The 27,526-nt window shown below is 34.3% G+C and overlaps 2 protein-coding genes across 2 annotated transcripts in view; one reads left to right on the top strand and one right to left on the bottom strand.

Annotated features, from left to right (window-relative positions):
- Positions 1–501: 501 nt before the first annotated feature.
- LOC131943147 (ectonucleoside triphosphate diphosphohydrolase 1) lies at positions 502–6,154 on the bottom strand. The gene is made up of 12 exons (XM_059303151.1): positions 6,008–6,154; positions 5,052–5,306; positions 4,620–4,750; positions 4,335–4,455; positions 3,782–3,932; positions 3,390–3,561; positions 3,045–3,281; positions 2,761–2,901; positions 2,359–2,499; positions 2,136–2,258; positions 1,774–1,914; positions 502–1,319 (listed from the first exon to the last, which is right to left on the bottom strand). The coding sequence occupies exons 2-12, from the start codon at positions 5,296–5,298 to the stop codon at positions 1,092–1,094; spliced, it is 1,833 nt and encodes a 610-aa protein (XP_059159134.1). The 5' UTR covers positions 5,299–5,306; positions 6,008–6,154; the 3' UTR covers positions 502–1,091.
- Positions 6,155–6,582: 428 nt separating this feature from the next.
- Positions 6,583–27,526, top strand: part of LOC131943135 (AT-rich interactive domain-containing protein 5B-like) — a 45,380-nt gene continuing 24,436 nt past the window's right edge. The window contains 2 exon segments of the mRNA XM_059303142.1: positions 6,583–7,143; positions 7,146–7,420. Of these exon segments, the coding sequence (XP_059159125.1) occupies positions 7,098–7,143; positions 7,146–7,420 (321 nt within the window). The 5' untranslated portion in view covers positions 6,583–7,097.

Raw genomic sequence — 27,526 nt, 5'->3', positions numbered from 1 at the left:
AAAGTATTAGCTGTAGGCTCATAATAGTTAATGTAGCTGTTAAATGCATCTAGTTCTAACATTCTGTAATAACCTAGTACAAGACAAGCAACAAACACAAGATTAATAACTTGCTATTTCATCACTTAAAGTGTAAATGCTCATCACAAATGTTTTTTTTTAATACAACATAGGCAGATATAACATTTAAATGTTTTACACATCCCAATCCAATTTTTAAAGTCCTTTTTATAAAAGAAATCAGTTTATATTTCTTTCATACTAGTTTAAAGGCCTACATAGATCTTAGTTGACATGGTGTATATAAATTCAACACAATTTTACAACTCACATAATCATAAAATATCCTTGTAAACAAGATGAATGCAAAGTGTTATAAATATTATATTCAAATACTGATAATTTACTAGACAAAAAACTATTCAAAAAATTTTTTTTTTTAGCTTTACTTAAATCACAGGTTATTAATTATACAGATTGTTTTACTTTTAACATAAAAAATTTACTAGCTCATTAAAAACAATCACACATACCAATAAAAAAAGTATATTTAAATTATAACTTTCATATTTCAAATTCATTAATAATATCAATCTCAACATAAAACAACATAATACCTCAAAATATTTAGAGAAAACAAAAGATGAAAACAATTGGCAAAAATACAAAACAATGTAAGGTTGATAACATGAAAAATGTGATCAAGATGAGTTAAACTTATTTTTACTCCCAGAAAAATCACAGTTTAAAATTTGAAAATTATACCCTGAATAAAAAAATTAAACCATCAAATATTACATTACAAGCATGATAATGATAGCAAATTTAATCATACAATTTTAACCTGAGGGCAAGTGCTGAAAATGGACATATAGATTTGAATTTGATAATAGGACAACCAGTTGCCGTTATGATTGACAATAATGCTTGTTTAATCAAATAATGTTATTGGTCAGATTTACAACATGAAATTTATAACTTTCAATAGCAGATGACTTAAACAATCAAAATTGTTCCAATTAATAAAAATAAATAAATTATCCAAATATTTTTTGCATCTTAAGTATTTTTGAGCTATTAACACAATGAAGTTAAATAGCACCATATGTGCTCATTCTTCTGTATTTAACTACATTGGAGCCCTGAACTCTTTTTCCTTGTATTATTAGTCCAACACTAACAAGAAGGAAGAGACAGAACAGAACCATCAGAAGAGCAAAAGTAATGGTATATATTGTGACCTCTGGATAGTCAGCTGGATAGAGGTTGCTCTCATTAAGGACAAATCCTAATGTCCAACCAACCTCTGTGGCAGAAACCTGTTAAAATAGTTTGATGTGAAAATTAAAAGTCATACAAAATTACACCAGCTTTTGGTATTGTAAAACTGTATTACACTACAACTGTACCAACTAGGATAAAATAGTTTTAAAGCTTGTGCTTATCTAATGCAGAGTAATAATACTTTGCTCAAATACATCTTTTTCAAAATTGACTGACAATCCCACCTTCTAAAACTGAATCTAACCAGATACACTAATGTGTATTTATGTAGAAACTTGTACAAAGATTTCAATTTTCAAAACCTACAAGTAAAATATCATTTATCTAAATTTTTCCCTTAATCATTGCAGAAACTTTTTTATGTAAGAATGTGCAAAATTGTAAAATTATGTCCCTTTAGTGAAGCTGATTAAAAAAACCTTTTTAATATAGTGGTATATAACACCATTTGGTTGATTTTTATAAAAAATAAACTATACAAAACTCTACCTTTTCAACAAAATTAATTCCCAGCCAATCAGAATCAGAAAATTTGAATCCATCATATAATAAAAGATTGATGTAGCTTGATTGCAAACAGTACCACATTAGATTTTGGAGTTCCTGCTTTGTCACATTAAGTTTTAGCAACTGAAAATAAAGTAAAAGATGTAGCTGCTAGTCCACACTTAATTTTGTGCTTCTAAAATTTTTGCTGAGACAAAAATAAATAAAATCATATCTGGTACTGAAATGAGAATGAAGAAAACTTAATTTAATTTTAGTGAAAGAAGTTAATGCTATATAAATAGATTTAAACACTAAACAGTAATGTTGATGGAGATCTGACAGGTATTAAACTAGTATCATACCTCATCCCAGGTTGAATTGCAAATTTTGTCTTTGGCACTGACAAATCTGCTATGTTCAAAGGATGATGAGTTACTAGTAGTAAGATTCAAAAAGCTTGAAACATAAAAGTAACTGGAAAATGCCTATAAATAAAGAAAGGAATATGGATAAATTACTAAAATTTAAAATTAAATTCAGTGAGCAAATCTACTGTTTTAATTTTTTAAAATACTGACAACTTACATAAAACGGGCCTGATATTTTAGGCTGGTAAACTTCATTAAATGAGCAGTCTGAGTAAGGGCAGAATGAAGTATTAAACAGTGTAGTATTTAGAATACTTTCACAAGCTTGTACATTGCTGCGTCCCATAAATGTGAAGTTCTTGAGAAACAATTATGAAATTTTGAAAAATAAAACACTGATAAAAACACATGATTAATAATAATGAATAATTTTAAAAGTTAATAGATAAACAGCATTTTATTAACACTGATAAATGGAACAGAAATATCTTATCAAAATAAAAACACTAATAATGTGTTTAAACCTCAGCCAGGGAATGCATTTAACAATTTTAATAGTTAGCAGAGTGAGCCAGTAATCATAGTTAAGAACTTTAGAAATTGAGTAATTTTCACATACCTGCACTGTGTCATAAAAAGGTAATCTAGTTGCAGCAGATTTGGTGCATGGAGAACCAAATATTTCATTATAAGACATGGTCACATTGTAGCCAGTAGGTAAACAAGGGTGCTCAATTTCTGTGGCATTTGTAGCTTTACCCTACAGGTATAATAATTATACAAACAGATTATGATTACAGTTCTAAGTTTAAATGCATTACACAAGCAGTAGCAGACTATGGTTGAAACTGACTATACATACAATAATATAAGAACGGACTGGATAAACAGAACATACGTTACCTTAACTAGTGCAGCCAAAATCTGGTTAGTTACTTCCATTACACCATAGCATAAATAACTGTGTGTGTAAACAGTATAGTTGTGCCCAAACAGCCTGAGACTAGTGTTGTACTCTGAAGGCATGCTTGCATTGCTATCTGGTACAAATGTTATTTGTGTTGAGGCTCCTCCCAAATCTAATGCACCAATGGTTGGCACAATTGTAAGTGAAAGTAGGTCTTTAATCCCTGGACGTTGCTACAAAACAAATGTAAAATTTATAAAAACTACAGTAACTCCTTAACTGAGATTTTTTTTAGGTTATTTGTATCATAATTAATTTAAAACAAAAATCAACTAACTTACAACTTTGAAAGCATTAGCAACATAATTGCTGGTAATCCAGGAGAACAAGCCTTCCTCTGACCCAGAAATTATTCTTGCAGATGTACCAGGTGAAGTAAATTTGAAAGAAGATGATGTGAATACCTTACGAACTGATTCAAGGATGGCTTCACTGGCTTTTGGATTGGAAAGACTGAAATTAAATATAAGATATGAATTTCAAAAGCGCAATAAACTGCAACCAATTTTGGTTCTTTATTTTACCAATAATCTCAAAACCAATGCTTTTGGTTGAATGATTGTTTTAGCATGCTCGCTAATAAACCTATCGTGTATGATTATGGTAACAATGTTATACATTTTGAACAGTTTTTAAAATTAAAATTGTCACATGTATACCAAATAAAGCTTACTTTAACAATCTCATTCCAGCAGTAGCACCAAGATATATAGGTGTATCTACATGTTTGTTTGCAGGGACTGCTACTTTAGCTTGAGATATACATCTCTCTAGTGACTTGCCAGCTTCGTCTGGGTTATTTGCAAAGTTTGCAATACCTGCTCCTGAAAAAGTAGAATTTAAAAAAATATTGCTTGATTTCCACATTAATAGACATTAACATTTGTTAATAACTTTTTGTAAAAAAAAGTTTAATTCTGATTTAATACAAATAATGGATACCTACAACATTTAATTTTTATCAATTTTAATAGTAAAGCAAGGTATACTAATGAACCTTACAGTAAATGGGGTAAGTGAAGAAGAGTTCACCTGTTTTATTGACCTCAGCATATGAATGAAAAGTGCAGTCAGCACTATGCTAAGCCTACTTTACTTTCCCTAATGTGAGTGATGGATCATTTAGAGCTGGGTGGACTCTTGCACCTCACATGGACTTAGCCCCAGATCTGAACTTGAGACTTTTGGGTTAGCAGTTAAGTTTCTAATAAAAGGTATTTACTAACCATCAGCAGCACATTTTTCTCCTGACTGTACTGCTACTGCTGTTCCATTTAATTTTGATCCTTCCCATTTATATATAAACATTGCTGTATGGGTGGAACCAGCATCAAATACAATGGCATACTGAAAAAACAAAAGACTATAAAAATAAGCATTTATTTTTTAAAATAGTTTATTTTGTTTATTAAATAAAGCAATACAAATTAATAAGTGAATTCCAAATAAATAAATAATTTTCAAGAACAAAAGTAAAATGAAATGCAAAAACAAACAAACAAACAACTTACATCAGTTATAGGCTCTGAATCCTTAAATCTGATGACACAAAGGGCCACAATACCCACTGTTCCTATAATAAAGCTAACGAGAGCCAGAAACCAGAATGTATTACAACGACATGGTGTTGCAACCTCCACATCTGTAATGGGATGAAGAAATAAATAAATCTGAAAATATATTTATTTTTAATTAATGATAAAAATACATTTGAGCAAATAATGTACTCAATTGTCATGATGGTTAACACCCGGTCTGGAAGAATTGTTTTAGAATCTGAAATTAAAAGCTGCAATTTATATCCCTTTATTTAAGTACATAAATTAGTTCTAATACACTCTTGAGTATAATCACACTGATTGAAAGTATGTAGCAGGAGCAATAAAGATAATGATATATCCCCTATAAAAAAGAAATTAAATTTATTATTTCATAGAACATACTTTCACTTGTCCAATGAAGGAATGCACCATCCTGCACACCAATATGACTTAGTATATCAGTGCGTTGCAACAGATCATGTCCTTTACTTCGTAGACAGTACTCTGGTTTAAGAGGAGAATTAGCTTCCCTACATAGTTCTCTAAGTAATTCCTCAACAGTAGCATTTGGTGAAATGCGTAGGCGAAATCGTCCTTGGGGTTCATCAGATGGTAGAATACTTTGCACTGTAATCTCTATTTCTTCCATGATAACATCTAGAATGTTGAATTATAAAAGAATAAACCTTAAAGCATTAATTCAAGTTTGTGTTGATTTTACCCATTTTACATTAAGAATACTTGTATAAAATTTTTAGCTATAACAAAGTTTCAGATATCAGTATATAATAGTATATTTTGAAAATTACAGTAACTAAACATTTTTTATTGTGCTTAAATAAAATAAACGCAATTTTCTTTTTTGCAAAATTTAAAATATCTTTACGTTTATCCAATAAGCAGAAATCATCAACTATGGATTGTACGACCTCTTACAAAAATTCACTATAGACTCAACAAAGTTGGTGATATGATTAGTATTTATTATAGATCTAGTCGGTGTTGAGTAAGCTAGTGATCACTTACAACAAGAGTTCAAACATTGCTCTTGTTTCAACTTACAATGTATGAGTGAGAATGAATTTCTGATGTAAATAATTAATACAACTACAACACTACCATTTAGCTTGTGTTTTACTTCACTGCAAATACCTCTAGACTGACTAGCGTCTGGGATAGATTTTGTGTAGGCCAACTAGATCTAGTCCTAGATCTAGCTACAGTAGACTAGCTAAGACTCAGACTTCACTGAGACTAGCTAGGCTACTTAACTTATTTTTATATTTTATTTATTATGACTACTACTAGATTCTAACTAGAATCAAGATCTTAATAAATAAGATACAGCAATAACTCACTTATCTATGGATAAGCCGTAAATAATTAATATACTTTAATGTATTTTGGAACATTAAAATAGTATGGGTTAAATTTGTGAAAGTAGCTCATAAACAAACACGGTATCAAGAAAGAAGGGATGGCATTATTTTCCCTATTTACACCTATGTAGCCAGGTATGCTGTAAATGTTTACATTCTGAAAATCTTTCAAAATATATGTTGAAAACATTTTGATTAATAACTAACAAACAAAATGTAATAGAACTATTTCGAAGTATTTGAAATATACTATATTAATGCAGTCCTAATGCATGCTTTTTAAAAATATAGATTAGTTAATATAAACATTTTTGTTTACACACTAAAACATTTATTTACAAAAAAAAATACATATTTTATTAATTGTAATTTTAATGTATGAATACGTTTTTATCGAAGCCGAGAATATAACATAATTTTTTTTCTAAAAAAAATGAGCATATAAAGCATTTAAAATTTTTACAGAATTTTTAAAAATATAATTTTAATTAAATTAAAAGTTAATAATAATATGGCTTACCAGGCAATAACTTAAAGAAGGTGGATCTCTTGGTGTAAAAATATGTACGCATTCAAGTGTGCAATGCGAAACAAATAAACTAGGCTTTAAAGTCGTGTAAACGGAGTATTGCATTCAAGACGCTGTCGTGATATTTGTGCTTTTTACATTAGTTAAAATAGTGAAGGATTAAATATTTCAAGATGTTTATAACTTTTGAGTAGTGAAACAAACTTTCTTGAAAATTATGCTGTTTATATGAATGGATTATGATAATAGCGTGACGTCACAGTCTAATTACAAGGGGGCAATATAAAAACTATTGTCGAAGTTTCTTCATGTAACGCGATATTGTTTTTTTTTTTTGTGCGACAAATTAATGGAATGGAAGGTGGCCAAGTCAAGGTATTAAAAATATTTAGATCTAGATCTAAATCCGAGTTTTAAATTGTTAATTAAAAAATAATTTTTGAAATAGATTTCGCGGAAGCATTTTCTTTGGACGTGTATTTATTGAACAAGTGACCTAGATGCGAGTGTCGATTATCAGATTGTTGGTATTATATTCACATGCATGCGTTGGCCTGTGACTACGGTGATGCTTTCGATTGTGAAGTAGATTTAAAATGTCTTTTTTTCAGTTTGAGGGGGCTCCTTGCCTTCAACATTGTAACTACATCTTTTATAAAGCTTTCAAATACAAATTAAACGAACTTTATAGAATATTGGCTATTGGCGATTTTTTCTTCTTGAAAATATTACAAGAAATTGTTTGCATCGGTGAAATAGAGCTGTTGTGGGAAGACAAGGCATCGAATCAACTTTTAGCGAGTCTTAAATTATATTTTCGACCTGAACATACACCCGAAGGGAGACATGATGATACTGGAGAGGTAAGTTGTATGAATTTATTTTAATTATTTTTTAAATTATTTATTAGTTTTTTTTTTTTTTTTTTGCTCTCTATTAAAAATAAAAAAAAAGACAAACAGTAGATTTTAGTTTAGAGTTTAGAGATGATTAAGTTACTTAGGTCGGAATATTAATTAGATTTAGAAATCTCTAGAGTCTAAATCTGGATTCTAGATATAGATCTAGATCTAGATCTAGATCTAGATCTAGATTAGATTAGATCTATTACTCATAAAAATAAAAGTATTACAAGGCCTAGTCTAGATCTATACTAGATTCTAGATTCTAATTAATTACTTAAATTACTATAACTGTTACTATAGTTTAGTAGGCCTATAGTATACAGTTAGTGATTTTCTAATAGGTCTTACTCTTAATCTAGATATAATCTAGATCTAGGCCTAATTATTTTTATTATGCCTAAATTCCCAAGCAAGGCATAGAGTGGGAAATTCTCTTTAAAAATAAATACATCTTTAGGCCTATAGATTTCTAACCCATATCTAGATCTAGATTGGAATCTAGCACCGAATTACCAATTTTATTTAAACAATTTGTTAGTAATTTAACTGGTCCTAATTATTTTAGTAATAATCCAAAGTTTATTTTTTATTACATTAAAAGGCTAATCTTTGGATATTAACAAACATTAGGCCATGATATATGCCCCTATATTATAATTTTCAGTTTCAAACTTTCACACTTAAATTAATAGCCTATTAAAAAAAATAATCAAGATCTTTCAATTTAAAAAGAAAAATAAGGGAGTGGTGGGAAGAGCAATTCAGTTTATTTTAAATATTATCCCAGACCAGGGGAAAGTAAATTACAGTGTGATTTATTTGGCTAATAATCATTTTCTTGAACTTATTGAGCTTTTCAAATTTATATTTGTAATCTGTCTTAAATTAGAGTAATACTCAATTAATGTTTCCAAATAAACTTAATTAGTCATCATTAGATAGAACGATCCTTTTTAAAAGCATCGTTGATATGCCCAATGTGTCACTTCAAGTGTGTTAAACATTACTGTGAAGTATGTGTGTTCCCACCTCTTTCTAACATTGTCTTTATGTACTGTAAACTTTATTATTTTTATTGATTGTTGGGGGTCGGTAACACTGAAATACAGAGCAAACACAAAGAGAATATTTGACTGTTCTAATTTATGTGCTGGTGTCTCTTTACACGCGAGATAGGGAACGAAAACGGTTGGTCATTGAAAACACCGTGAAACTATGTAAATGAAGAGTGTAAATCGTAGCATAAGCCACCGACCCCGCCACACTTCCACCTTTCCCTCCCCTATTACCCCTCTAAGCCTGCTTGCTGCCTGCTGGCGTCTCTGCTCGTGGCTCAAACCGTGTTATGGGAAAAGGGTACTAACGAAATAAATAATATTTCAACTATATTTAGCGTTGCTTAAATTTGGGTTCTGTGTTCTAGTCTTAATGGTATCCATTCGGTACTCTGTTAAACTGTATTTTTATCTACTGTAATCCTCCTAAAGAATGATCTTAAAAAGATTTAAATAGTTTTAACTATTTGAAAATTTTATTGATTTATTTCTTGCTTTATCGTAGCCTTGTTTTTACACGGTGCTCGCGTGCACTGGCCTAAAATTCAATACCCTATCTAAAACGCTGTTATAAAGCTTTCTAGATAAGGTACTGGATCGCGACTGTATATTGTGCCATAATTATTGTGGCAGATGCGAATTATGTATTACATGAATATTTAATCAATAATGCGTTTTTACAAGCGTGTAAAAAAACCTCTGTGCTAGCTCATATTAAACCGATGGGGAGGGGGGGGGGGGGGATCTAGTTGGATGGGATGTGATACTAGCAAGTCGGAAGTGACTAATGTATTTGTACAATTAGATCACGTGAACATAAGATTGCTTGCAATTTTGAAAGATACGTTTGTAACGGAGCTTTTGTACACATTTAAAAATAGATATAATTTATTTCTTCTTTGTACCGGCCCCTCCCGGATTTAAAAATAAAATTGAGTGGGCCTATTCCTATGATTTAAATAATTCAAGAGGTGCAGATAATCAATAATATACTGTAGGCCCGTTGCTTGATTTGTTTAACGTGTAGCGTCATATGATTATTAACAGCCCGATAATAGAAATATTTTCCATCCACTCACAAGTTGACAAGGAGCCATTATAGACGCTGATCTAGATATTAATGTAGTTAGATGGAGAGAACATAATTTTAGCCGTAAGAAGCGGAAGGGAAATTAAGTTATTTTGCAGCCTGTTAAATTGGTATTTATTGTAGTTAGTGTGTGTAAATGCGTATGGAATTTTTTGTTTCGTTTTCTTTTTCTTTTAAATAAAAAAAATCAAGTAGATTATTTAAAAAAAAAACGTCACTTGATTATTTAAAAAAAATTGTGAACATAGACTTCAACAGAATTCAATGTACACACAAACAAAAGTTGAAGTTGTTGGCTAGTGTGAAATAAAAAAAAAAGAATGACACCTTATAATAGCGATACTGATGATCGAATACATGAGGCGACCATGCATTTATGGGGGAAAAATAAGGTTGCTAAATAACGCTGTAAAATTACATGAAGAAATAAGCACTCGGATAATTTTCAAACAGTACAATTTTCCCCCTTTTAAAAATGCAAGTTTCCCACCATCCCTGACAGCGAGTTCATTTCAATAACGCGTTAAAAAATGTTACTGCTGGCTAAATATCAGTACAGGAGAGACTCGTCAGTGTCGTAGACACCGGCTGGTTATGATAGTGCTCCGCTGTGCTTGTGGGGTGGGGGGCAGTTGGTGGCTGAGGGCTGTGTGAAAGTGTCTTTCTTCTTCCTGTACATGCATGACTTTTCTTCCCAGCTGTTTCGCGTGGACTTGGGGGGAGCAACCCATTTTTCTTTGTTGTTCTGCGATTTGAAACTTCCTTTTTTTTAGAATAAAAATAAAACAAATGCAAAAAAAAAAGAGATTACACTTTTTTTCCCCAAATACTCAATTGATTAAAAAAAAAAAAACCAAAAAAAAAAAAAAAAAACAACCATCTCATGTATAAAGAACCTACTTGGGATGGGGGGAAGAAGATAATGTAGAGTGGGTATCAGTAAATTGAAATATACACTCTATGATGAGATAATTTTTTTTCCCCAAAATTTGTGCTTAATTTTTTTTTTATTAAAAATCGAACTTGCAGTGAAAAATGTAAAAATAATAATTCAGCAGTTATTCTAGTTATTCGCCACACAGCTTGCATAATCTTGAGATGTTTATTCTTTTTTACGTGTGTTGCTTATTCGCATTACTCCAGTAATAATAAGATCCACGTTTTAATTTAAAAAGAAAACAGGATGGGATTTTTTTTAGGCTTAGCCTAATATTAATGCCGTCGGGTGCGTGTTGTTAAAAATAGGATCCAATCAATGTAAACAACATGGTTAGATTCTAAGGCAAATACGTATTCACATACATTTATTGCCATTTCTAATCCAGCACACAATAGCTTGGCCTAGTCTCGATTGTGCGGTTTAAACACGCCTTATCGGTGTACTATTTATAAAGAGGAGAGAGAGAGACACACACACACAGAGGGAAAAAAAACAGCTCAGTAAAATGATTTTAACCTCGGTGGCGGATCTGTTTAGTATCCTTTTCATCGCGACTCGTATAACGAAAAACCTGTGGAGTCGTTGTACATTGGGCTTCTTTTTTCCCCCCTCCCTCTCCCCCTTATCCTCTTACTACAAGACCAGTCGAAGTTAATACAAAGCGTTTCTGCTTTATTGCCTAGGGATAAAATAATATTAAAAAAATATTCCTCGCCTCTCTTTCTGTTTTCTTTTTGTAACTTGCATCCTGCTTTATTAAAGAGATAATAAAACATTTATTTGCGGAGAAGATTTCTAATCTTCAACAAACAAATGCAATGAAATATTTCAAGTGATTTTAATTAGCCTGAACTAAGTTTTCTTTCTTAAAAATGAATATTATTGATTTTTCTCCCCGATGTTTTGAAAGAAAAAAAAGGGGGGGGGGCTTTACTGCAAACCAGCTTGAAAATAAAAGCTTTCATATCGGATATAAAATAACAATTGCTTAGTAGCTGTTATTTGTGTTAACACAGCATTCAGTTTTTAATGGAAATAATGGAATCGCAAATACATTTGTGAAGCTATCGTGTTTGAACTACGCATTAGGGATAAAAAAATAAAATTAACAAGCGTTGTTTGTTATTTAACATCGGGAGTCTATTAGAGCGAGCGAGTTATCTAGAAATTGGAAAATGTACTTTGTTGAGTTGTTGCATGCGGCTGAATGTCAGAGCACACGTTAATGCATCGATAAGAAGAAATAAACCACGATGCCCCCCCCCCCCCTCCCCGCCCGCCCGCGCGCCCCCATGTACTGTATTATGAATACATCGTTAATCAACTGTAGATTTAACACTAAGAGAAGGGACCTGTACGGCGAGATAGAGAAAGCGAGGGAATTTAGGTTATTATGGGAGATAACCGTAACCTTACGGTCACTGATTTTTGTTCTAAAAATAAAAATTGGCGTGTCAATTATAATCTGGTACAGCTTACTCAATTCGAACTAGTAACACGGCTAAATGTAGATATTGGAATACACACTTGTTTACAAAATATTCGTAGTTGGTGTAAATGTTTACAAAGTAATCGCCGAGATCGACCCCCCCTCCCCCCTATTTTATTTTTCTTTCTCGAGCTACACGCTAATAGTCTCGAGGCATTTATCTAATTACTTTATTTATTTCACGTAAACAAAGAAAGATGGTGGCTGGTGGTTTCGCCCAGATGTAGCTTGTTGGTATATTTTTTTTCATATCATGAATAAAATAGTTTTACCGATTCCCCTCTCCCCACACACCTATAACCAAGATTAGCTGATTCCCCTCCCCGACGCATTTATTTCATATAAACATTTTCTTTTTAAACCGTTTCCTTTTAAATTAAGGAAGAAAAAAAAACGGTTTCTTATGCGATGAAGGCAAGAAAAAAAAAAGCATGGTTAATGTAGCATACAGCTGATGGGTGCAGATCAATATTATTATGATAAGAGTATCCCCTCCCTCCCCAACGTACTTGACTAGCTATCCTATTGATCATAGACCGACATCCCTTATCAAGGGGTTTGGGTTACCGACAAAACTTGTAGGGAAAAAAATAGAATTTCGAATTACAACTTTATATTCTCGCACTCGCATGTCTAAATAAATATAAATTTTTATGTTTAAAAAAAAAGGGGGGTTTGGCTCTGTTGTTGCGCTTCTATTCATTCTAGTTTTCTGCGATGGTTGTAAACACGGTTTTAGCGTTGAAGTGGGTGCTCGCGTTGGTTACTTTCACGCTATCGATTTCATCAGCTGTTTCCTCGTGTTTGATGAACGCTGAGGGTAACATTTGTTTCAATGCTTCGTCATAGCAGACCCAAATACAAAGTACCCCCTTTTTATTCAACCCTTCCGTCTCTCCTCCCCCACCCCCTTTGGAGAATTAATTTTAACTGGATTATATTAAAGAATGTATAGTTTTAGCAACATGTAATTAGCTTTAATTTAAAAAGAAAAACAACTTTCTTGTTTAGAATGTAGATTATGAATGCATTTATTGTCTAACCTTTCTTTTTTCTCCCATTCCGGGTGTCAGTATTGTAAATGCGTGTTGGTCGAATGGCCGTTTGTATTGGCCATTACTGTCGACGTTCTCCAGAACTGTCATCCGTCCACCGGATTACGCCTTGCCTTTCAATTTGTTACGGAAACAGACAAACGTTGTTTATCATCTTTTTGACGACTTGCAACTTTATCAATTAACCCAATCCCCCCACCTCCCCCGCCCTCCAACCCAAGGTATTCGTGTGTGTGGTTTTTTTTTGTTTTTTTTTTTGCTACCGACCCATTTTTATTTCCCGCGCAATGTCTGCGCTTCAGGCCGTGAGCCAAAATATAAATTTTTTTTCAGCCTTGCGTGTACGTACGATTACTTTACGATACGTTTCTTCAATAGAAAATGCCAGAAGTAATCTATCTGGACGCTGGACATGAGGCTAATGAGTTGTTCTTAAAGACCTTCTAAGAGCACTTGCGCTCTACCCCCATGTTTGAGGTTATTGATTAATTTAGTTTTGTCTTCTTCGTGTCACGCCTCTGTCATTGATTTTTAGACTTCGGTCAAATGAAATTCAGATCCGGAAACGTGAAGGAAAAATTTAAGGTGATGGTTTTTTTTTTGTTCTGTAAATTGGTTTATATAGAGGTATATCTTAAAGTTCTCATTCAACCTTACACTGTAGCTATTGCGCCTTGACCTCTCTGTTAGATTGGACTCTAATACTAACGGCTGGTCGTACATTTATGCACTCGATGACCTATTTCATCGGTAGTACCTAAAACAACCTTGCTCGATGATTACATTTTTCAGGTGTCTGGTTAAAATGATCCTTAATTTTTAATGACTCTTGACACTTTTTGTTTTGTTTTATTGTCTAAATCTTCGTTTCATTTCTTTTTCATATATGTTAGTGTGTGTGAGAGATAGAGATAGATAGAGAGGAAGGGGGAGAGAGAGATTAAGTATTCTAAATACAAAGGCCATTAAATTTTCTTTTCTTCTTTCAATATTTAATTTCCCGAGTTGGTGTCAACTTGGTTCGACCATCTTAAATCAATGCCTCACTCTGTGAAAGAGTAGACTCAACAATTACAATTCTTTGAAGCCATATAAACACTATATTCATTAAAACATTTCCTTACATTAGAATGCTGTCGCCACACTTTTCGATGCTACTATAATTTTTATTTTATTTTGTGTTTAAAATTTGATTCATTACAGCTAGAGAGATCAATCAAATCTGGATCTAAAACGCTATAACAATTCCTCTGGGTAAACATTTCGTCTAATTCAAATCGTGATTATGAAAAACTACGCTGTCACGCCTACTCCAGTAGCCTACTTTTTTTTTTAATTAATGAAAAACAATTTGTTACGAATGGTGTTTTTAGCAGTAGAACCTACTTGTGTCAGTAAATTAATTAAGGGTGAAAGGATACAAAATGTGTCTGATTTAGTTTTGACTGGCTTCATGTCTTGTCCAATTGATTTATATTTTATCGTTTATTAATGACGGATCTTCTAGTTAAGATCTAAACGCGACCCATATGTCTGTTGGAGTTTTATGGTGTCGTCTTGTCGAATTGATATATGTTTAATCGTGTACTATGGCGGATCTTCTAGTTAAGATCTAAACGCTGCCAACTTATAACTAGTCATGATAATAGTAATAAAAGAAAACTACAAGACGCCAATCAAAGTTCACCGTCAGTTCTTGCCGCTGAGACGAGATCAAATAGCTTGTACAGGCAACTGAGACATTTAACACGAAGTCGTTCTCTCCATGATCTGGAGGGGGTGGGGAGAAAAGCGAAGGGAGGGAGGAAGGGTTTAACGAGAGGGGGGGGGGGGGGAGGAGCACGGATATTAGGTGTAGTCAACGTGAAGCGGGTGTACAGTGAGTGTTTACCCAGATAGGATAAGATAAGGGTCGGTGGGAAATTACGGACATTCATTAATCTGCACGCAGTTACCGATTCTAGCTAGCGTACACATACACACACTGGTATATCCTCTCGCAGCAGTATCCTTACATACAGACGGAAGTATCCTCATACACACATACTGTTTTGGTCTCTATATACTAACTGTAGTAATCGCATACTGCTATCAAAATACACAGTGGATCTCACACGCGGTTATAGGCCTATCTTTAGTCATGCGCTTACTAACGCACACACAAGGTTCTTCTCGTGCTGTTTTATTTATTGATGGCAATTTTTAGCCTAGACGCGCACAAAAATGTAACCCCGTTACAGTTTGGGTTAAAAAAAAATGTAATTTAATTCTGAGTTTAAGTTTGTTATTTGCTTAATGATGCGAGTGTGTTGACTTACTGTAAACATGCAAACGCGATACACCTTATTGCTTTAAGTTTGTACCAGATCTATTTATAATTTTAAAAAAAAGTACTTTTCGATTATCAATGATAATCAAATCCGTAGTGTCGCAGATAATTGTATTTTATACTTCAACCCCAGCCTTATCTTAACCTTATCGACGATACCACCGATATGATTATGGGGACTACTTTCGGCTTAAGTACCTTAATTACTACTATTATTATTATTAGGTCCCCCCCCCCTCTCCGAATCAACTGAATCGTGCACGTAAAAGGACACACCAAGGACACTAGCAAAATCCGATCTGTTTCTTGTGTTCTAATAAAACATGAGACGTGTAGCATGGGTCACGTGATCGGGCCCTTCTGGAACCCGTGGTGAAGTACGTCCAATATAGAGCTACCAGAGCTACTAGAGCACGCTGTCCCTGAACAAACGTCGACCATTGGTTGAACACACGTTCACAGTTGACTGGTCGATTGTTCAGTTTTCGATTCTTATGCTACACTTGCCGTATTTACTCTCATAAATATTGCAGTGATCGCAAATAAACGCCATCTTCTAATAAAAACTGCGTTAAAACTCGTTATATATAATAATGCGAATGGAGATCGTTATAGGTATAGAAAAAAAAGCTTGTGTTACGTTAACGTTACGCTTAAATTAGTTTTAAAGTACAAGGATTTCGGTTAATGTTGAGAGAGTGTTATGTTTAAAAGAACATTATGTAGGAATTAAGCTGTCCATTATATGCGCGACGAAACTTCTTTTTTTTTTCTCTTTTAAATTGATCTTTACAGGGGAAAAAAACCTTTCTGTTCCGTCGGTCTCTTGATTGACGATTGCTTTTGTTGAAGCTTTAATTAAATTTCAAACAGCGCTATTTTTATTTTTATTTGTTCTTTAAAGCGCCACATCGGTCGTTAATTATTACAGGGAATTTTCTTGCGTGTGTTGAGATGATGGTGTTCTCAACGCTACTGTAAATATCTTTTTTGTGTGTAAATATGTTTATAGATTTTTTCCCTGAATCACACAGAGACTGCGCCTAATGAAAACTGCTTCCGTTAGAAATAACGTCCGTTTGGGGCCAGCCAATTAAAGCGTTTTATTATTCTGAATTTTTAACAATAAATATTATGTATATATGTATTGATCGATTATTTTTAAGAGTACTGTGTGTGAGGATTTTATGCGTATGACTGGTGAGATGGCGAATAACTTGGAAGCATTGCTAAACAAATGGAATTACTGTAGCCATTGTTACAACTGGATCGCGTCCCTTGAGGAGGAGGTAAAGCGCCACTAAAGAATCAATAAATCCCGTTAAAAAGACGAAACCCACTCAGTGACACATAAACGCATCCTTACTAGAATACAAGGGGAGAAGAGTGTTGGGTGCATTTGTGGGGGGGGGGGGAGTTTTTTTTTTAAACCGTTGTCTTTACCACTCCTGTGTGTAGTAAATGTTTGATATCTTACAAGTGCCCCGATGCGCACTATACCAGCGGTGGGTGATTTGAATCCTTGCATTTAATGTGTTGGGTAATAAAACAGGACGCCTGTGATGGAGTGTATGCTGCCTAGGGTTTTGATTGATTAGTGTCTGCGGACAAGTTCCCGATTTTCCCTTTAAAACAAATCACACTCAACAAAATATAACGATGTTGGACCACAAAAGATTCTCTTGTGGCGCAACTCTTTTCTTTTCAACAAATTCAATTACCAGAGTTGTTTTCAAAAAAATTGTATTCCCTTTGGTTTTTCCTCCCATTTTTTTTTACAATTTTAGATAATCCCGCACGAAATAATTAATAACGTGCGCCTATTATAATTAACATTAATGTAAACACAATCAATACTTTTTAATGCTAAGACTTAATTCAGCCCCCACAAAAATGTTTATTCGTCTCAAACGGTACATACAGTGTGCTATTAGTTTAATTTCCATACAATATCACTTGTATGCATATGTTAGCCTGCAACAAGCGGCCCCCGATCTCGTTACAAACAAGCGCCATAATTCTGTACACTTGAATATCGATTGGTACATTTACTCTTGTAATTGTCCAGACTAGTCTGATTTCTCCACCCTTCAGTTGACTGTGCAGTGTCCTTTATAAGACCAGCTGTATGATTTGGTCAACCCTAAGTTTTAAGATAAACTAATGTACAATGTCCTTTATAATACCAGCTGGATGATTTCGCCAAACCTAAGTTTTAAGATAAACTACTGTACAATGTCCTTTATAAGACCAGCTGGTTGATTTTGTCTACCCTAAGTTTCAAGATAAACTACTGTACAATGTCCTTTATATTACCAGCTGGATGATTTCGTCAACCCTAAGTTTCAAGATAAACCACTGTACAATGTCCTTTATAAGACCAGCTGGATGATTTCGCCAACCCTAAGTTTTAAGATAAACCACTGTACAATGTCCTTTATAAGACCAGCTGGTTGAATTCGTCAACCCTAAGTTGACAGATAAAACTCCGTACCTCATAAAGCTAGGAGGTGGATTTCTCCATTCAGTGGGATAAAATCGCAGTAATATGTACATGAAAAGACCAGTTGATTTTTGTTGTCAACCCTAACTTAGCAGAGAATCTAATGTACCTTATACAGGTAGTGTGTTGATATCTCTACTCACAGCGATATCATTAATGTCAAGTGTATCGTACAGCGCCAGTTGGTTGATGTGTATCAAAGAACATCTCGCCCGTTCGATAATTTTAACAGCTTGTGCCTGCCTGCTTACCATCAAGCTCTTTGTCCACCGTGGGCTTTTCCTTTCTGCCATCGACCATGTTTTTGTCTCCAAATTGTTGGACTGTTGATGTCTACTTACCAGTTTTATATCAATGCATTGAAAAAAAATTAGTATAAAAAAGATGTCGGAAAGCCGTTTGATAGATTTCGTCGTAAACAAGGAATTAAAAAAAAAGTTAGTGTGTATTGTTGAACAGCGGTGTCTGGCTAAGTGGGCCGTGTTTGATCGCTGTAGCGTGAACAACAGCTAGCCTGAGCTTTGGTGATTAATATGGGTTGTGGCATAATGTATCTAATGGAGCTATGGGCGACACACGACGTGCGGAGCTGCATTTAACAATAGTTGTAAATTATCGGAGAATACAAGCTACATATACTGTATGGCAATTTGTCCGGGCCGTTCTGTAGTGGCTGGTGGGCGAAGAAAGATCATATTTACAGTAATTAAAGTTTGAATACATTTTTGTCAAGATGAATAAGCCTTTTATAAGCACAGCTATTAACGATTTGATCCATAGCTTTCCTGCAAAAGTACCAACGCTAGGTATAGATAAAATAAAGAATACGTGTCTTTATGATAAGCAGCTAGATATGGAAGTAATTTATGACTTTATCTAGCCTCCGACACTATAAAGAAAAAAAAATATACATCTGTTTATAAAAAAAAATGTTTAACACATAGCAAGTAAAATTGAATATTCGAGTAAAAATGTCAAAGGTCACGGTCAATGGTCATGATGGCAAAAAAGGTGACACAGATGTGTTGTGCCGCCATTGAAAAACGTGATCTTCTCGTCTTTCTGCCGTCAGTGAAAGAATGTCGTTAAACCACTCCGGTGATAACCCTCGTTTCATCCCGGCTCATCGATCTGCACCATTGGATACGTCTCTAGCCATGCCTATCTCTAATAACCGCTTTGTCAGAACGCGACTTGGAACTCTCGTGGAAGTGGAGACAAAAATGGCCTACATTATTTGAAACATTTTTTTTTTCTCCTCCATTCTAGCTCCCGGCAGCTTGCTCTGTTTATATGAGCTGTGGAAATGTACCAAGCATCCATTCGCTCTAATCTTATTCGCTGTTAAAAATAGATTAGTCATATAATTATTTTGTATGATTTCCTACTTATTGATTTTTGTTCAGCCTGCAAAGGCTGTTTAAATAATTCATTTCTTTTCAACTTGTATGGTCATTGTTTTATTTTTAAAAACATTTTATCTTACTTATTTGAAATCATATACACCATTATAAATGTAATACACTTAAAAAACACCAAATTAAAAACTAATAGTCTGGAGGAAAATAAAGTGTGTGTGGAGGGGGGGGGGGAAAGGGAAGGAAGGGGCGTGTTTGAGGAAGAAATAAAAACAAATTCTTTTATCATGTGTAGGCTCATATATTATTGTCTTGCTTGTCGTTGCTGGTACCAGCCAGTCGGCATTCTCTCACCAGACAAATAACAACTCATTGAATCAATATCTAAAGCCTTAGGAGGTACACAAAAAAAAAAACAACAATACTTCGTATTAGTCGATCTGGCGGCGTTAAAAATAACGTTCTCGGTAAGATTAAAAATTGCAGCCATATTGGAAAATGTGCTGAAATAAACTGACGGTAAAAAGTCAAGCCTTGAGTTCCGTAATCTGAACTTTAAGAGTTATCCCTCCTTGTCTATCTTGCCACAAGCTGTAAAAGGCCGCATTTGTTTTCACATTTGTGCTAATCGCCCCATCTATTTAATTACGCTGACACGCGTACACTTACCGTTGTTGAACTGTATTGAATTATTGATTGGGTTTTGATGTTTGCACCCATGGCGCTGTATTTATGACGTGTTTACCCAGGTTGCGATGAAAACAACTTAAAATACTAATTGTATGGGGTTGTCGTGGATACTGGGGGGAGATGTTGGCGTGCAGGCATAAACAAGTTTGAACGCTGCATCCGATTTGTGTATGGTCCGTTGTATTTGTACAAAATATTTACTTCAGGTTATTGTACTTCGATTACAATGAGAGTGAACAAAATGTAAGTTTATTACACGGCGACTTCTCTTTTTTTAAAAAAAAAATAGAACAGTAAAGCTTAAAAATAGTTTCCTGCACGGTCATAAATTCAAAATTCCCATCAAAATATATCAGACCTCTTTTGAATAAACATCTATTACATATATTTTTTATCTTTAAAAGTATGTCATTATGTCGGTAGTTGTATAGTGTTAGTTTCTTACATTATATTGCAAAGATTGCTTATAAATATGTTGATATTAACCTTTACTTATAAAGAATATAGGTACTCTTTTCATCACGAATAGAGCCGCAAGTTTCAGTATTAGCTGACATTTTGCTATCGTTTTCTACTCACAACCTTAATATTCGGAAAGTTAAGAAAAAAAAAGCAGTTAGACCAAGTAAATGGAGCACTGCCATAAATTATCCCAAAGTTTGTATTTGAAACACGACTCTTCGCCTTTCCCGCATGTTGTTTTATCGAAAAAAAAAAAAACCAAAGTGGAGCGTACTGATTATCGTATGCTACATGATAGTTACACAACACCATTATTAGAAAATTTGCGGGTAATCTTTCAGAACACAGCATTTATTGACCTATCGATTTATTGAGTTCTCTAGGCATAGTAAGGAAATCTTCAGGACAATTTTTTTGTGTATTCAGGGCCTGATTTCAGCAAGTGATAAGGTTCATATAGTATTGTTGGGTTGATTCAAATAAGTGATATAGCTAATTCCTTACTAGAAATTCGCAGATTTAAAATACGATAAAAAACAAACAACTTTACACTTTGACTGTGTCATATATAATTCAGGCATTAGATAAATAAACATTACCTTACAATAAGCTTAATTGAAATAATAATAAAATAAACTTACGTTCATTTGCGATATTAGTAATGTACAATTTATGTCTTAAAGGTGTGATGAAAGAATCTTCAGCTTTTGTATTCTTTAAAATAAAAGACAGCATTAGACTGTATTAAAAAGCGTACAGCTTGAGTTATTAGAAACAGAATGTAAGAGAGCAATTAAACGTGCTTCCGGTTTCCAGATCTATTTCCATGTGAACATGGGATGAATTAGTGACTAGAATCAGCGTGACGAGAATTGTGCACAGTCCATGTGTACTTTAGGTTGGATCCAGCTGTCGACCTATTATGTCTACATTAGCTATACTGTGCTTTCTCTTAACATCGTACTGTGCAGTCTCTTAACGTCGTACTGTGCAGTCTCTTAACGTCGTACTGTGCAGTCTCTTAACGTCGTACTGTGCTGTCTCTTAACGTCGTACTGCGCAGTCTCTTAACGTCGTACTGTGCTGTCTCTTAACGTCGTACTGTGCAGTCTCTTAACGTCGTACTGTGCAGTCTCTTAACGTCGTACTGTGCTGTCTCTTAACGTCGTACTGTGCAGTCTCTTAACGTCGTACATACCAATAGACACGATAGATGCCTCGCAATTCGACCATGTCCGGTTAATGTTACAAAATGTGTTGTACTCCTTCAGATCTAAAGGTCCACGGGGATGACGCGATAAAGTGGGGTTAATCGGCTTATTTGACCTCAGCTCAAGACGGGATTGTGTGGTCAGCGCCATGTCAGGTCGTTTTGACTTCTCTAGACTCATGTTGTCATAGGGGCTGGGTGGACTTGGGGGACATTCTATCCGTGATGCTGGGTACCCTATCAGAGCTGGGTGGACTCTGCTCTACCGTGATGCTAGGTGTCCCATCAGAGCTGGGTTTAATCAGGGTATTCTACGATGATGCTAGGTACTCGATTAGAGCTGAATGGACTCGGGGACATCTTGTGTCCAGTAACCAAGCTAGTGAATTTATAGACAACGCCGACTTGTGTATGTTCAATAAGACCGTAATACAGAGATGACAAAAACATGTTGCTGTCCGGTAAATATGACACAATGTGACGTTCTCCAGTTCCCCTTTAATAGAGATGGACAATAGATCTGACACAACGTCTAGAGTTTCTTATTTACTTTTCTTTGAATGTTGATTGGATGTAGACACTCCTTACATGCGGTGTATTTATTTTTTTTAATTTTGTTTTCTCGCTGCAAAGAATAAATCAATAATAATTAAGACGTTTTTTTTCCTCCACCATACAGAAATCTACATAACAAATTTATCTTTGTTATTTGATTGTCAAGTAAAATGAATAAAAGTTATTTTTGTCGAATCGTTGGCCGAATTCCGTCGTCTGTTCTTGTCGGCGTGGGTATTCATTATATGGGTAAACGATTCGGCAAGTTTGACATTGAGGCCATGACAAAACTGATATGGTCTGTTTATCTTATAGAGTGGGGATATAGTTGACTGTCCTTGTATAGTGTAATAGAAGTGGATTTTAAAGGTTGTTCGGTGGAGTAACTGGGTTTCGACATTCATGTTTTTATAGGGTTATGTTGGTTGGCGGATTAGCGTGGGGTTTGACACTCCATGTTATACGTATAAAAATGATTGATCAATTAGCATATTTTTGTTACACTAAAAACATCCTTCGTGCACAGAGCCGCCATTACTTCCCACTTCATTTCCACGTTAATAAAATCGAATACAACATAATGCGAATACTATCAGAAGTTCTGTTTACCAAAAGTGTAACACGATGTCTTAATTGTAATCAATTTATTTTCAAAGCTCTCGCCACACTGCGTGTTGTTTTTTTTTCAATCCCAACCGGAGGAGGAGGGAGGTGCGGGGTATTTTTCCCCGCTTGATTACCTTGGCGTTTAAAATATCTATAAAATCGTCCTTTATTCCCCCATTTCCCCCCACCGATGGGTTTACCTTCGGGAACTCTAGCCAATGTTGTCTGTGTGGAATAAATGTCATCGATGTTTTAATGGATATAATAATGCGCATGGCGCCGTCAGTATCCCCCCACCTCCCCTCTTAACAAAGCTATTGATTGGGTTTCACAACATATTATATGGATTCCAACTGAATGTCTTAAATGTCGACAGTTTCTAATTGCTGCATTGAAATTTAATGGCACGGCTTTAATTCCGCCACGATTGGGTTCAGACCTGCGTCGCCATGGCAGTTGGCGTGATCCGACTCCCGAGAAAACACGGTCTTGCCGTGATTCGTTTCAAACGGACAGCTCCGTCCCCTGGCGAGCGCCAATACCGTTTGCTTGTCAAACTAACTCTTTCTAGCTTTGATGCTATAATTGCTTCCTGCTATTGTACTCAATAGTAATGCTGGGCTTTAGTAGTAGTAAACAAAAATGTTTGTTAATTTTATATATATATATATATATATATATATATATATATATATATATATATATATATATATATATATATATATATATATATATATATATATATGTATGTGTGTGTGTGTGTGTATGTATGTATTAAATGTTAGCCTGTTTAGCGAACAATATACTCTTGAAGTAATTCTGTAGAGTATAAACACATAGTGCGTCAATCAAAGACCGTTCAATGGCTACCACTCCAGGTGTAATACGTAGATAGCAGTGTAGTGGCAAGCATTTAGCACTACACACTGGGAGTCAGTGTTAATTTAACTCTCGCGGCCCAAGCTGTTGACTTAACGTGTCTAAATCTAACCTTTCATGGGCCTGTTCACTCGAATATTTGGCTTCATGTACAGTAGATAAGGACTTGAATGTTGCTTTTTTTTTTTTATTTTACTGTAATTATTAAACCCACATGTAAAATGAAGTATAATCTGTGGTATTTTCTCACGGGGAATACATCAATAACTAAATAGTTTTATGCGTAATTTATTTTATATTAAATTATAATTTTAAAAATATTCTTGTTAAAACGAGATAATATTTCATAACATTCCTTTATATATTCGTAAAATAGGCGACTAGACAAGCGACCTTGTATGTACTGCATAGAAAACAGTGTATATCAGTAAACAAAACCCGTGCACGAATACATTATATGTCCACGACGTGGTTTTAATTTTAATTATTTCCTCTCGGCTTTAATGGGGTGAACGTAACGTTTCAGAGCTAGCGCGACAAATGAAATGGTTTAATTGTATTACCAGGCCGTATATGTAGCACGGGGTATTGTTCTTAGGCTGCTACACTGTGGTCACATGTGGTGGGGTTATTAGGTTTCATATCGGGCACGCTGACACCGGTGTGGTTATAGCCACATCGGTCTTATATCGGGGGGCAACATTTTGTACGTTGGTTATTAAGTCAATCTAGCCCGGCTTTACTTTACGGGAATTGCACGTTTTTTTAAAAAGGCCACATTCGACATTTGTTAAGAAGGCTACAATTTTAAATGGTGATTAAATTCACACATTTAATTTGCCTTGGTGAATTTTTGTGATTTGTTTATCTTCATAAAAATGATTAATTTAAGTATTTCCCTCACTGAGTTAAAAATGGTCCCCTGTGTATCTCATCAGGTCAAAACTCTCCTTAAAACTGTCGTAAGTTATCGAATTTTCCCGAAGCTCCTAAACAGACACGATTAAAACCCACAATTTCATCCCTCCAAAACTACCCCGCTGAGCCCCTTTGTTTGTTGGCGAAAAAAAAAAACCCCAACTTTGAGCTATTGATTTTCCCACATAAAAACAACCCCCGACCACCGTCGTGTTTTTTTATGCTATTCACTGTTGTAAGTAGATTTCAAAGTAAGATGAGTTGAATGTACACGTCTCTCCGGTGTATTACTGATTTCATGTGCTATTGATTGGCGGGGCTGAAAATAGATCCTTAAAGTGTAGCTATTAGTGGTGAGCTCAGTCGGCGCTTAGTGAACTCTTACTTGTCTCGAATTACCGACATGGTCTTTGTGAGGATCAAATAATTATATACACATTTATAAATGTGCGTGTATAATCTATGTTTATAGGTATACTCACATACTTATCTACATATATAGACATACACACACTTATATATATATACATATATACACACACATATATATATATATATACATATATATATATATATATATATATATATATATATATATATATATATATATATATATATATATATAGAGAGAGAGAGAGAGAGAGAGAGAGAGAGAGAGAGATGGGGGATGAGTAAGTTGGTACACTATCACAAATGACTAAAATATTTATGCTGGTGTAATGTAAGGCAATTATTGATCAACCCATATAAACCTTAGTTGTGTATCATATGCTTGCTCCGGTGAACAGCTTATAAAACAGCGGTGTCTGTCAAGCCTATACTTTGTGACACAGCTACAGTAAGTTTTAAGGCAATAACCAGACCGTGAATCTAAAGGTCAACACTATCTTTTCAAACCAGAACTAAATACATTTTTTAGAAGAGATCCGAGTAACGCTACAAATGTTCTATTTTAAGGACACTCCGGATATGAATTTAAGCCGATTTTGTAAAAAAAAAAAAAAAAAAAAAAGGGATCGTCTGTTTTCGTTTAATAGTTAAAAATATGATTTGCTTTTTATTTTCTTGGTGTCAAATTTGATCCATTTAAAAATTGATTTAGTAATAAGCTCATGTAGCAAGATTTTTAATTAAGAAGTGAGGCAAAGTTGGTATAGTAAAATAATCCAGTACGCAGTAAGTTGTATGAGTGATGAACAGATAGATCTAGATGGACATGTATTACTTACCAAGCGGGGATGAGTATCGCGCTAACATATCAAGAATACATTACACAAGTGTGGAGTCAGTTGATTGCGATTAACTGATATATGGACATGTATTACTTATCACATGGGGATGAGTATCATGTTAACACATCAAGCTCACATTACACAAGGGAGGTAAAAAAAAAATTCCATTTGCTCAGAAAAAAAATTCCAGCGTAATTTGTTTCTTTAGCTGGAGTTATCGTACCTGGTCAAAGGTTGGCAGCTTCCAATATCTATCACCCATATACCAATAATTGTATATTTTATTTTTGCAACGCTGTAATTTTCTGGTTAATGTTGTATATAAATGGGAGATAACAACGTTTCAAACGAGAAGCTCAATTTTCTTTTTTTTTTTCTTCTCTTTTTCCCGCAATTGATTTTGATAATTCAATAATTGCATGAAATGAAAAGGCTCTGTGTTTGTAGGCAGCTAGAGTTGTCGGTCGTGTCTGTGTGAGTGCCGTATGTGAGAAGCTGAGAGTTTGATACGGGAGATAAAAACAACAACCTTCAATCATATGGTTAGAGCGGTGTGTGAGCGGGCGGGCGGCAACAGGACGTATTGATTGCCTGTTAGAGGAGGACAAAGAGAAAAACACGACGGGTAAAATGTTTCGTCCGCAACTTGAGATCCGCACCTAAGCGGTCGACGCGCAAATATTTTAGCGTATTAATTTTTTAAATGGTGGTATGCAGTTGTTTTAGATAAATGGGCTGTGGGATGAGTTGGTCGTTTGAAGTCGATATTTTGTTGTTTTGTTTAGTATGCTTGTATAAAGGATAGTTTCTTAGCTATAATTCTGCAACGATCGCACTTATCATTTAATTGGGGTAAAAGTGGGAGGAGTTGTCTTGATAATGGAATATAGTGCCCGTATGTCCGGCTGTTAAATCAAACTTGATGTAAATACTAGCAGGTGGCCCGTCAAGCGTCCAATGTTCGTCTTATTTTAAATATAAAAAATTGCGAAGATTTCATTAACCTAACGGGTAATTAAATAAACTAATAAACTAAATATTTTAATGAGCTCCTTGTTTTTATTAAAAAAAATCAACGACGTATTCATAATTTAACATGTGTCCATTGCATAGGATTGTTTTATTGTTTCACACTTTTGAAAAATTATCTTAAAAAAATAAACCAGACATTCTAGTCGTGTCATTAGATTATTCGAATAAAACTGTGCGTTTATACAGAACAGTATAGAATAATTTCTAAGTAAAACGTTGTGACAAGGTATTTGATTTTTAAAAATAATATGGTAAAGGTTCATAAACCAGAGAAATAGCCCACAAAGAATCCATATATAGTACACTCAACCGTGTGGGTTTTTTTAAATACTGTAAATCAAACCTTCATGATTGCTTAAGACATTTTAATTATTACACAATGCGAGTCGTACATGGAGAAACGTGCAGGCTAAATATAGCCCCGTCGCTGAGTGTTTGTGTACTTTCATTGTTGCACAATCGCTTGACTGTACCTATAGGTAACACAGGGACGCCGTCCTGCGATGTTGCTGTTTATAGACGGGGGAAATATGTGCAATTATCTTGAATGGAATGTCATGATTAGCTTTTATGTTTTTTTATTTCTTCCCTGTACATTAATTGCTGCAATAATCTGAAACATTTAAGAAAAAAAAACCCTGTTAATTTAATAAAGCTCCGG

This window comes from Physella acuta, unplaced genomic scaffold, assembly GCF_028476545.2.
Source record: "Physella acuta isolate Inbredline_101_S28 unplaced genomic scaffold, ASM2847654v3 ptg000443l, whole genome shotgun sequence".
Lineage (NCBI taxonomy): Eukaryota > Metazoa > Mollusca > Gastropoda > Physidae > Physella > Physella acuta.
Note: the sequence above shows the minus strand (reverse complement) of the source record. Positions and strands in the feature narration are given on the sequence as shown.